This window comes from Crassostrea angulata, chromosome 5 (genome assembly GCF_025612915.1).
Source record: "Crassostrea angulata isolate pt1a10 chromosome 5, ASM2561291v2, whole genome shotgun sequence".
Lineage (NCBI taxonomy): Eukaryota > Metazoa > Mollusca > Bivalvia > Ostreida > Ostreidae > Magallana > Magallana angulata.
In genome coordinates this window covers 16,125,088-16,138,265 of record NC_069115.1, presented here as the reverse complement: position 1 = coordinate 16,138,265, position 13,178 = coordinate 16,125,088, and the positions used below count along the sequence as shown (strand labels likewise).

The 13,178-nt window shown below is 37.5% G+C and overlaps 1 protein-coding gene across 1 annotated transcript; it reads left to right on the top strand.

The window, feature by feature from the left end:
* Positions 1-1,543: 1,543 nt before the first annotated feature.
* LOC128183626 (uncharacterized) lies at positions 1,544-8,109 on the top strand. The gene is made up of 3 exons (XM_052852733.1): positions 1,544-1,763; positions 2,262-7,078; positions 7,577-8,109. The coding sequence occupies exon 2, from the start codon at positions 3,094-3,096 to the stop codon at positions 6,733-6,735; it is 3,642 nt and encodes a 1,213-aa protein (XP_052708693.1). The 5' UTR covers positions 1,544-1,763; positions 2,262-3,093; the 3' UTR covers positions 6,736-7,078; positions 7,577-8,109.
* The last annotated feature ends 5,069 nt before the right edge of the window (positions 8,110-13,178 follow it).

The following is a 13,178-nucleotide window of genomic DNA, read 5'->3' as shown; positions in this document are numbered from 1 at the left end:
GAATTTATGTGGAATCTGAAGTCAACCGAGCTGCCTTGTTTTAAAAACGGACACGTGCCGCATCGTATGTCTCCACATTTAGATACCGTTTTTATTGACGTATTAATTGTAGATGGACAGAGTATTCTCTTAAGGTTCTTTGGGTGCCTTTTACTGTTAGTAAACTTGAGTTTGGTTAAAACGCGAGCCATATCTTCATCTGTTTTGAGAACTCCGTTGAGATGATTGACCACTGGAGCTATATTCGGGTTCCTAGGGTTATGGGTAGTAACAAGCGGTAATATTTTGGTTTCCTTGTTGTTCTGTAAAATTGGATTAATAAGATCCTGTCTATCTATTCCTTTGGCCTTCATTATTCCGTCGTTGATAAGGTTGATAGGGTAATGCTGGTCAGTTAAAAATTGTTTTAATTCGTTGAGTCGCTGATTTCTTGCTTCCTCATCACTGACTATAGTACATATTCTCCTGGCAAGGTTGTAAGGGATGGCCCTCTTTATATGTCGTGGATGGGACGATCCAAAATGCAAATATTGATGAGTATCTGTACTCTTGTAGAAGATATCTGTAGAAATTTTATCGTTCTCCTTTTTGACTAGAACATCTAAAAACGGAATTTTTGTGGAACTTTTTTCTAATGTGAATTTAATATCTGGATCTAGATCATTAAGAATATTTTTCAACCTTTGTAATTCCGAGTCTTCTTTATTCCATATGATGAAAAAATCATCTAGATATCTTTTCCAGTTCTTTTTCAGAGTCTGGCTGAATTCTTCACCGAATTCCTCCTTTGTCTTTTTATACAGACTTTCTTCTAAAAATCCTAGGCATAATGTAGCGTATGTTGGGGCCATTTTAGTTCCCATGGCTGTACCTTTGATTTGATGAAAGTATTTGCCATTAAACGTAAATACATTATTCTTTAAAACCAAGTCTGTAGCCTCCAATAAAAACTTCTTTGTAAATCTGTTATCAATGTCCGTTCTGCAATTATCAATCCAGAAATTCAAAGCTGTAAGTCCTAGTGTACTGCTTATATTAGTGTATAAGTTGACTACATCCAAGCTTACTAGTTCAGCATCAGGATCCACTTGTTCCGGTAGATATCGTAGAAAATCTAAGTCATCCCGGATGAAACTTTTTACATTTTGACATAGTGGTTTCAAAATGATATCCAATAAATTGCTGAGTCGTTGGGTGGGTGCTGCAGGTCCTCCAACAATAGGACGGAATGTTAAATCTGCGGGATGTTCACAAGTAATGTATTCAGAATTCTGTTTTTGTATAGCTTCTTTGATTGTTTTTGATTTGTGAACTTTTGGTAACCCATAGAAGGAACTTTCTTTATATTCAAACTCAGTGACAAATTCTTTCTCCTTATCTGTTAAAGTAGAGGAATGTTTGAGTAGCAGTTTTTTTTATTTTTTGTAGGATTGCTTTGTCCTGGTTTTCAGATATTTCAGTATAAAATTCCGTGTTTGAAAGCATATCCATTATTTTTTCGCTCATAATATACTGTGTCCATAATATTATGCAGCACTGTGACAATCACTGTTCATATCGAACACACCCGATTTTATTTTTCCCATAATTCTTTGCAACGTGCTTGGCCGACCCTAACAATAGGCGCTAAGTTATACCCGGCCGAGCTGTCCAGCAATACAGACGTGCTTAGTGTGTGAAGGGGGTATCGTGTTAGAAGCCTGTGTGGCATGTTTTAGTTTCACAAGTTCAGCATTTGACGCGGACACGGATAGCTGACCGTGGTAAGTATTTATTTAGTTTGGTGTAGTTTATTTGTAAATTTTTGCCTTTTTATTAGTATTACGCAGTCGTCCTATAAAGTCACCTTGACCATTGTTCACTGTAGAGTTACCTGTGTGTTCACTGATGTGTGACTTTAGCGAGAGTGTTTAAATGGAATTCGTCTTTTTCTATAGTACAGTTTTTGCTATTGCTGTATAAAGAAACGGTGATTTAAAGGGCTATTTTCTATGCGTTATTTTATTTTACAATTTATTGTCACTTTTTCCACTTAACTACTTGGGCGGAAGTGCGTCACCGGAAGTCTCAGACGCCATATTGTTTACTGTAAACAAATAACTTAGTTACCATATACTTACAATATTTTGAGATGTTGCCTTTAATATAATACTATTTATACATTATCATAGTTTGATACTATCAGTGAGATACTTATATGATGTATTATACAATATTGTTTTTATTATGGTGTTATGGTGTCACTTGTACACTTATTGTAGTGTCATATTGTTGATGTTGAGAAGATGATGATGTTATGGTGAAGTCGATGACGATGCGATGTTCATGTTGATGACGACGACGATGATGATGGTCATGTCGATGAAGATGATGTTATGATGTCGATGACTACGATGATGATGATGGTCATGTCGATGGTGATGGTGTAGATGATGTCGTTCATGGTGAAGTCGATGACGATGCGATGTTCATGTTGATGACGACGATGATGTTATGGTGATGACGATGATGTCTATTATGATTATGGTGTGGTAGATGATGATGTTGACGATAGTGGTGATGATGATGATTGTGGTGACGAAACTACTCTAGTTGTGGTTGTCCGTAGTTGGTCCAGGACTACAGCCCCGGAGATTCGGACACTCTTCTAATTTATTTTTGGTCATTTGTATAAACATCATATTTTTTCTTGTTGAGTGAAAGGTGTGTGAGTGTTTGTGTGGTTTAGTGTTTATATTTCTATCTTTTCTTTCTTTCTCTTATTTTTTTTGTTATTAAATTTTGTTAAATTTAAGATGTCTTGTTGTTGTTTGGAGTAGCCTCCGCTCATCCCGTTACAATTGGTGGCAGCGATGGGATGAGTTGACTCCTCCAGATACTACAAGATATCTTTATAAGTGAACAGTTGCCAAGGTTTATTTTATTTTTCATTTTTTGATCTCTTTTGTAGTACATGTAAGAGCAAGTGTAGGTCGTTGTTTCCTTTTCCCTTGGTGAGTACATTACGTTAGGCAGATTGTTTTGTTAAAAGTTGAGAAGTTAGTCCCTTTATGAGATAATTTTGAGGTAAGTTGGTATGTCAGTCAATGCACCATGTCTACTGTCAAGGAGATGCTGGAGCTACTTGAAGTGGGGACCAAGATGGGGATGAAGGATGAAGACCTTCAACAATTCGTGAAGGACGAACAGGCCAGAATGCGGGACGAACGTGAGAAACATAGAGTCGAGAGACAGGAGGAGAGAGACCAGGAGGAGAGAGACCGCGACTTCAAACTACAGATGGAGAAAGAGCGCGCCGCAAGAGAACATGATGAGCGAGAGCACGCCCGATTGATAGAAGAAAAGAGACATCAGCAAAAACTAGAAGAACTGGAACTTGATCACAAACTGCAACTCGAGAGATCTCACATGAAGCCGAGTGTTGTGACTAAAGAGGAGAAAGAAAATTCTCAAGTGATAAAAGGACCAAAACTTCCTCCGTTTGAGGATTCGAAAGACAACATTGACGCGTACATTCAAAGATTTGAGATATACGCAACAACGCAGAAATGGAATAAAGACACGTGGGGGACTCATCTTAGCGCATTACTCAAAGGAAAGGCACTGGATGTGTTCGCAAGACTCTCACCCGAAACAGCACTTGATTTCAACGAGTTGAAGAACGCCCTGTTGAAACGATTTGACATGACGGAGGACGGTTTCCGCAAGAAGTTCCGATTTTCAAAACCAGACGGAAGTGAAACTTTTATGCAATTTTCTACCAGACTGGACAGTTACCTTGAGCGGTGGATTCAGCTGTCTAAGACTAACAAGACATTCGATGATCTGAAGGACTTGTTCTTACGTGAACAGTTTTTATTGTGTTGCTCGAAAGAACTTGCCTTATTCCTAAAGGAGAGGATTCCTACTTCGATTCAAGACATGGCGCGATACGCGGACCAGTTTGCTGAGGCCAGAACAGTGACATCCTCTTCACTTACGCAAAAACCGCTCTTTGACAGACGACAGCAGTCCGATAGACAACCGCCGTACAAAGATTCCGTGCAACAAAACCAATCTGGAAATGCAGTGAAGTGTTATGAGTGCGGACGACAAGGACATAAAGCCTTTAACTGCAACTTCCGCAAAAGTCCGAATAACAGGCCGTTTAATTCGAGCGAGAAACAAGAAACAACACCGAAACATACTTACCCTAGTGATTTTCAACGTGGGTCGTACAATAATGGGAACCATGGATATCCAGGACGCGGTAGAGGTCGCCAAGGAGCCGCGAGTGTCGTCGAGAAACATGGAAACTTACCGTGTGTTGGTGATTCGGTTGCTTTCTGTGAAACGGAAATGCCAGTTGTGAAAGGATGTGTTGGCAATAAACTAGTGACTGTGCTAAGAGACACAGGTTGTAGTGGTGCCGTTATTCGTAGAGAACTGGTAAACGATGATCAACTAACAGGGACATCTCAACGATGCAAGTTAGCAGACGGTCGTATTATTGATTCAGATGTGGCTAGAATTGATGTCGATACTCCTTACTTTACCGGAAGTGTTGATGCTTGGTGCTTTGATTCGCCTTCGTACGATCTTATTTTTGGTAATATTCGTGGAGTAAGGAAACCACATGAACCAAATCCAGCCTGGATTCATTCCGTTGAAAACATAGCAGCTGTTGAAGCGCGTGCGCAACTGAAAAAGAAACAGTCTCCATACAAACCATTGAAAGTACCGGAAGCAATACGGGATGTATCGCCGGAGGATATCTTACAAGAACAACGAAACGACGAGACACTGAAAAAGTTATGGAGCTTAGCTGAGAGTGGACAGCTTAAACATTTCAGTGACGGCGGATTTTCAAAAATGTGTGAACGGAAGCAAATGTTGTTCAGAGAATTTTGCAGTCCCAAAGTGTCCAGTGGAAAACTTTTCCGACAGTTAATCGTTCCCCGGAAATACAGAACTATCGTTATGAAGATAGCACATGAAACGCTGATGGGTGGTCATCTGGGATCAAAGAAAACAACCGACAGAGTAGTGTCCGAATTTTACTGGCCAGGAATTCAGTCAGACATTAGACGGTTTTGCAGATCATGTGACGTGTGTCAGCGGACTATTCCGAAAGGAGAAGTACCTGCATTATCGTTAGGACAGATGGACTACAAGATCGATATGGGAGGCAAGCTGAAAACTTTCCACGCAAATCTTCTTAAGAAGTATGTTGAACGAGATACATTGAACTGTGGTGTTTTGTCAACATGTGCAATTTCACTCATAGACTTAAGTGACCTAGATGATGATGAACAACAGGACTCTATTCTTATGCCACCTGTTACTCAAACCGAAACAGCAAAGGACATAAAGTTTGCAGACAGACTAACACCAGATCAGTTGGAAACTGCTAAATCACCGTGTGATTCGTTCTCAGATGTATTTACGGATATACCTGGAATGACGAACTTAGTGGAGCATAAGATTGTTGTGACATCGTCTGAACCTGTGCGTGTGAAACCATATCCAATTCCGTTCAGTACAGAGAAAACAATTACAGAAGAAGTTCAGAAAATGCTACAGTTGAATGTGATTGAGCCATCATCTTCCCCTTATTCAGCTCCAGTTGTCATAGCTCGGAAGAAAGATGGAACGAATCGATTTTGCATTGATTATAGACGACTGAACTGTGCTACGGTATTTGATGCAGAACCAATGCCCAGTCCAGAAAGCATATTTTCCAAAATGACCGGAAAGAAGTTTGTGTCAAAGATAGACTTAAGCAAAGGATACTGGCAAGTACCGATGGCTGACGAGAGTAAGCCGCTTACAGCCTTTTCCACACCATCCGGATTGTACCAATTCAGGACAATGCCGTTTGGTCTTGTAAACGCGCCGGCAACATTTAGTCGTATGATGAGAAAACTACTTCAAGGTATGAACGGCGTAGAAAACTTTATCGATGATGTCATTGTTTTTACAGATACCTTTGAAGAACATCTACACATACTGAAGACTGTGTTCGAACGACTCAGAGATGCGGGACTTACGGCCAGACCGACAAAATGTTTCATCGGATTTGACAAGATTGACTGTTTGGGACATATGGTGGGCAACAAGTGTCTAGAACCAGAACAAGACAAGATTGATGCAGTCAGAAATGCGCCAATACCACAAACCAAGAAACAGGTTCGTGCATTCCTAGGCTTAGCAGGATTCTACAGAAAGTTTATTCCGAATTTCTCTGCGATAGCCATTCCACTTTCTGATCTTACGAAGAAGGGCCAACCAAATAAAGTTATTTGGACTGAAAGTCAGCAACGAGCTTTTGATACATTGAAACACATGTTATCAGAAAGGCCAATATTGAAGTTGCCAGAATTTAATGAAACCTTCATTTTACGCACGGACGCTGCAGATGATGGGATAGGTGCTGTGCTGTTACAGATGGAGGATGACGAGAAACTACCCGTAGCGTACGCCAGTAGGAAACTTCAACCAAGAGAAAAGGCATACGCTGTTATCGAGAAGGAGTGTTTGGCGGTAGTGTGGGGAATACAGAAGTTCCACCAGTACCTTTATGGACGCGAGTTTCTACTTGAAACTGATCACCAACCCCTGACCTACCTTAACAAAGCAAAGACAGAGAACTCCAGACTGATGCGTTGGGCTTTGCAGCTTCAGCCATACCGCTTTAGGATCATTGCAATCAAAGGAAGCGACAATGTGGGTGCGGATTACCTGAGTCGTCAGTGAGATGTATAGTAGACAGTACAGGTATGTGTATAGGTTTTATTGTAAATACGTGAGAATTTTCAAAATTCAGTGATTGTTTATTTGAAATTGCAGGACAATTTTTTAAGGGGGGAGGTGTGTGACAATCACTGTTCATATCGAACACACCCGATTTTATTTTTCCCATAATTCTTTGCAACGTGCTTGGCCGACCCTAACAATAGGCGCTAAGTTATACCCGGCCGAGCTGTCCAGCAATACAGACGTGCTTAGTGTGTGAAGGGGGTATCGTGTTAGAAGCCTGTGTGGCATGTTTTAGTTTCACAAGTTCAGCATTTGACGCGGACACGGATAGCTGACCGTGGTAAGTATTTATTTAGTTTGGTGTAGTTTATTTGTAAATTTTTGCCTTTTTATTAGTATTACGCAGTCGTCCTATAAAGTCACCTTGACCATTGTTCACTGTAGAGTTACCTGTGTGTTCACTGATGTGTGACTTTAGCGAGAGTGTTTAAATGGAATTCGTCTTTTTCTATAGTACAGTTTTTGCTATTGCTGTATAAAGAAACGGTGATTTAAAGGGCTATTTTCCATGCGTTATTTTATTTTACAATTTATTGTCACTTTTTCCACTTAACTACTTGGGCGGAAGTGCGTCACCGGAAGTCTCAGACGCCATATTGTTTACTGTAAACAAATAACTTAGTTACCATATACTTACAATATTTTGAGATGTTGCCTTTAATATAATACTATTTATACATTATCATAGTTTGATACTATCAGTGAGATACTTATATGATGTATTATACAATATTGTTTTTATTATGGTGTTATGGTGTCACTTGTACACTTATTGTAGTGTCATATTGTTGATGTTGAGAAGATGATGATGTTATGGTGAAGTCGATGACGATGCGATGTTCATGTTGATGACGACGACGATGATGATGGTCATGTCGATGAAGATGATGTTATGATGTCGATGACTACGATGATGATGATGGTCATGTCGATGGTAATGGTGTAGATGATGTCGTTCATGGTGAAGTCGATGACGATGCGATGTTCATGTTGATGACGACGATGATGTTATGGTGATGACGATGATGTCTATTATGATTATGGTGTGGTAGATGATGATGTTGACGATAGTGGTGATGATGATGATTGTGGTGACGAAACTACTCTAGTTGTGGTTGTCCGTAGTTGGTCCAGGACTACAGCCCCGGAGATTCGGACACTCTTCTAATTTATTTTTGGTCATTTGTATAAACATCATATTTTTTCTTGTTGAGTGAAAGGTGTGTGAGTGTTTGTGTGGTTTAGTGTTTATATTTCTATCTTTTCTTTCTTTCTCTTATTTTTTTTGTTATTAAATTTTGTTAAATTTAAGATGTCTTGTTGTTGTTTGGAGTAGCCTCCGCTCATCCCGTTACAAGCACCCACCCAACGACTCAGCAATTTATTGGATATCATTTTGAAACCACTATGTCAAAATGTAAAAAGTTTCATCCGGGATGACTTAGATTTTCTACGATATCTACCGGAACAAGTGGATCCTGATGCTGAACTAGTAAGCTTGGATGTAGTCAACTTATACACTAATATAAGCAGTACACTAGGACTTACAGCTTTGAATTTCTGGATTGATAATTGCAGAACGGACATTGATAACAGATTTACAAAGGAGTTTTTATTGGAGGCTACAGACTTGGTTTTAAAGAATAATGTATTTACGTTTAATGGCAAATACTTTCATCAAATCAAAGGTACAGCCATGGGAACTAAAATGGCCCCAACATACGCTACATTATGCCTAGGATTTTTAGAAGAAAGTCTGTATAAAAAGACAAAGGAGGAATGCGGTGAAGAATTCAGCCAGACTCTGAAAAAGAACTGGAAAAGATATCTAGATGATTGTTTCATCATATGGAATAAAGAAGACTCGGAATTACAAAGGTTGAAAAATATTCTTAATGATCTAGATCCAGATATTAAATTCACATTAGAAAAAAGTTCCACAAAAATTCCGATTTAGATGTTCTAGTCAAAAAGGAGAACGATAAAATTTCTACAGATATCTTCTACAAGAGTACAGATACTCATCAATATTTGCATTTTGGATCGTCCCATCCACGACATATAAAGAGGGCCATCCCTTACAACCTTGCCAGGAGAATATAATTTTTAACTGACCAGCATTACCCTATCAACCTTATCAACGACGGAATAATGAAGGCCAAAGGAATAGATAGACAGGATCTTATTAATCCAATTTTACAGAACAACAAGGAAACCAAAATATTACCGCTTGTTACTACCCATAACCCTAGGAACCCGAATATAGCTCCAGTGGTCAATCATCTCAACGGAGTTCTCAAAACAGATGAAGATATGGCTCGCGTTTTAACCAAACTCAAGTTTACTAACAGTAAAAGGCAACCAAAGAACCTTAAGAGATTACTCTGTCCATCTACAATTAATACGTCAATAAAAACGGTATCTAAATGTGGAGACATACGATGCGGCACGTGTCCGTTTTTAAAACAAGGCAGCTCGGTTGACTTCAGAGGAAAACAATTCCACATAAATTCGGACATGTCATGTCATTCCAAAAATTTAATATATACCATTATATGTGATGGTTGCAACAAATTTTATATCGGCGAAACTGGGACAACATTAAGAACAAGAATCCGGGTGCATAAACAGCAAATTAAAGACCCAGAGTACCGGAAAATAAAACTCAGCGAGCACATCGATGTATGCGGAGGCGGGCAATTTAAAGTGTTTCCATTTTATAAACTTTTTACAGAGAGTGCAACGGAAAGAAGAGAAAAAGAAAAACATTTTATTCAAACTTTAAAACCTTGCCTCAACAGACTGCTATAATTTAACTTTTTTATGTATTGTGTATATATTTCATTGAATTACCCTATAGATTACGCGGAAATATCCCTCTACTACGTTAACTTTAACTATGACGTCATTGTATTGTAGACCTCACCAAGTAACGTAATTGTTATTTTAAAAACGTCTGAAGATTGAATGAAAGCGCTAACGTTTTACTCTGTGTTGTCTTTCGTTTTTCAAATTTTCTATATATATATATATATATATATATATATATATATATATATATATATATATATATATATATATATATATATAATGTCTTGGGTTGAGGGCTACATTAATAAATTAGCCCCCGGGGGACAATATATTGCGCCACGCAAAGCTGAGGGTTATATATTCGTCCAAATGACGAATTAATAAAATTTAAAGTTCTACATGTTTGTTGTCCGAAGTCTCCATCACGGACATGTAGAACAGAAGAAGAAACCATCCTGTGCGGAAACGGACCAGATGAGAAGAAATGACGTGAGACAGTGGCGGACAGGTATTACCATGGCGATGGACTACCAGAAACTGGATAAGGACCTTATGAAATATTTTTCGAGTTACATGATAAATATAACTTACATAAACATAGGCTAAGTCACACTGACTTAAATATAACCTTATGACAACAACAGCACGCCATACAACATCATGAAACCACAGGAAATACGAACACTGCATAACGTTAAGAGTATCACACTACATAACAAAGTAAAAAACCGCGACTTGTCTTAGCCATAGACAAATCAAACCGTACTAAATGTCAAAATATAAGTTTATCATGCATTTATATTCCAGCTAAAAACACACACACTCAACATGTGACCACACAGGAACCCGCGCGAGCGTGTTTGAATTGTAATTCTCCATTATTTTATATTATTGTCCTAATATGTTTTTTACGGTGCGACCATTGGGGCGAGCACAGCATGTGATCAAACAATGAATTATAATTAATCAATAAAAATAAAATTAACAACGTAAAATGCATATAAATAAAACATAACGTTACCTATTTTTCAGTAAATTTTCATTATTCATAGTTTATAAGATTTGTTATAATTTATTTATTTATAAGTAGAACAGTAGTTTAATCTCAGATACAATGTTGTTTAATAATAACGATTTTAATATATAAATACTCATTGCACTGTATCTCCTCTTTTAAAGTGATCGTAACGTCAGTTCATCTCCTTTTTTTGCAGTTGACATTTTATTCTTGAACCTTCATATCAAACTTGACTCATCATAGAGCTCCCCCCTCCCCTATGTTAAAAAAAATATATTTCCTTTTTTCAATTTACAATAAAGAAAATCGACTTACCATGGATTTGCCTCTTTTAAACAAAATAAATGTTTAATTATTATTTTTTAATTAACGCTTAAAAATATTTGCTAGTCATTATAAAGGACATGGTGCCCCCCCCCCCCCCTTGCATGTAATAAATGGAAGTGGAAATAAAGAAACCATTGAACTGCTAAAGAGCTGAAGGATTAGAATTTTCATGATTTTTTTTTTCTTTTTGCTTGCAAAGATTTTTTGGATGAGGCTGCCATCCACCCATCCACCCGTCCACTCCCTTTTGAAAAAAGGCGATGCTACGTGTACATTCCAGATATTTACCCTATTTATAGTGAATAAAATAAATGTGAGCATTCATCCAAATGAGTGCAATTTACAACTGTTTCCTGTATCTGAAGAAATGTCCTTATTCTTCAGTTGTTCTCTAGCTTAGCCTTTGCAAGATATGGTCATTTCAGCAGATTTACAATAACTTGAATTATAGTAATTTCCCCTTATCAATGCTTATTGTGACGTCAAAGCTGACGTTGGTTAAGTGTCGTCTGACTCTTAAAAACTCCCCTGAGAAATTAAAGTACGCGAAGTATACTGTTTTATTCACATAAAAAAGCATGATGTTCTTAATATTACATATCTTATACACAGGTGCTTGAGGACTAGATCGACCCCCACCCCTCCACCCCCCTCCTCGCCCAAATATATAGACCCCCGGGACTTAATTTTTCTTTTTTATTAAATTATCCTTTGATGACATATTTCTAATCTAATTTATTCATGCATTGCCCAAATTTATATAAAACAAACATTTTTGAAAAAAAATCAGACCCTCTGTACATATACAATAATACAAAAAGGTTGCTAACTTCGTTGTGCCAGGACTGCCGATGAATATTTGTTGAAATGTACTATCAAACTACATCTACCAGTAAATACGGTGACCTTCACTAAATATCTGCATGCCATGCCCGTGTAAATAAATTTATTAGGTAAAATAGGACAATTTTCACCGACAAGTTGCACGTTTTAAACCAATCCATCTAGAACCAACGGAAGTGAGGTTTTATCGCAGGGAAGACAACTCCGAGAGATTTATGAAATTGCATGGCAAACTCGAAAAAAGTACAATTCATAAGAATTATGAATTCTAATCAAGCCGCGAAAACTTGTTTATCGTCTTGGGAACTGAAAAATCTAAGAGAAGGCACTCATACTGAGTGTATTACAATGGAAGACATAAAAGAAATTTTAAATGTTTTAAAGGGTATGAAAAATAACAAGTCTCCAGGAAGTGATGGTTTTACAGCTAAATTTTATAAATTTTTCTGGAATGATCTACAAATATACATTACAAGCGCTATTAATCATATCTTTGTGCATGGTCAACTGTCATTGTCCCAGAGACTAGGAATCATATCATGTCTGCCAAAAGGGGATAAACCGGGCCAGGCAATTTTTAAAAAAACTGGAGACCTATTACTTTACTTAAGGTGGCTCTATACACCACTTTTTGATGACGCAGTACGCAAAAAAGTAAATCTGGAAACATGCATTTCCGGTACTGGCTGATTTAAACTGAGGTGAATTGTATGGGAACCGCTATTTTGAAAAAATTGTTAAATGGATAGATTTAATTTGATACTTGGAAAATTCATTACTTACAAGTAATGTGGTATGTGACACCTTCACGTTGTGTGGTATTATTTATCGAAATAAACAATAAAATCAAGTATAAATTTTTAAAGAGTTTCTTTAGCATCATTGATATGTTACACCGTAGCGCAGTGGGTTAGTGGGTTCACTACAAACCAGTAGGTCATGAGTTCGATTCCCGTTGAGAACAATAAATTTTTTAACTTTCCAAAAATTTCTAAAACGTATTTTTTTGGTTGAATACCGTGAAAGAAAATTCTAAACAGGTGAAAATATTTCAATTATAATATACTTTAATGCACATTAATATCGACACCTAACGGGGATGAGAGGGTTGCTTTGAATTTCTCTCAGGTTGGGATACATAAATCCTATTAGCCTAGTCAATGTTCCCCTTTATTTATTTGACTTAGATTTGCACTAAAGCGAATATATTCACTTATACAGGGCAAAGTCTATAATGAAATATGCATGTATTTATCATTCCAACATTATATTTAGGAAATTTTCTTCAACTCAGAAATGAAAAGTCCCCAAGGTGTTTGAGCCTTGGGACTTAGGAACGATAACCCTTACATGAGGAACTTTCATACCAAATAAAATTTAA

Coding starts and splice junctions, on each gene's coding strand:
- LOC128183626 (XM_052852733.1), top strand. CDS start 3,094: ATGTCTACTGTCAAGGAGATGCTGGAGCTACTTGAAGTGGGGACCAAG.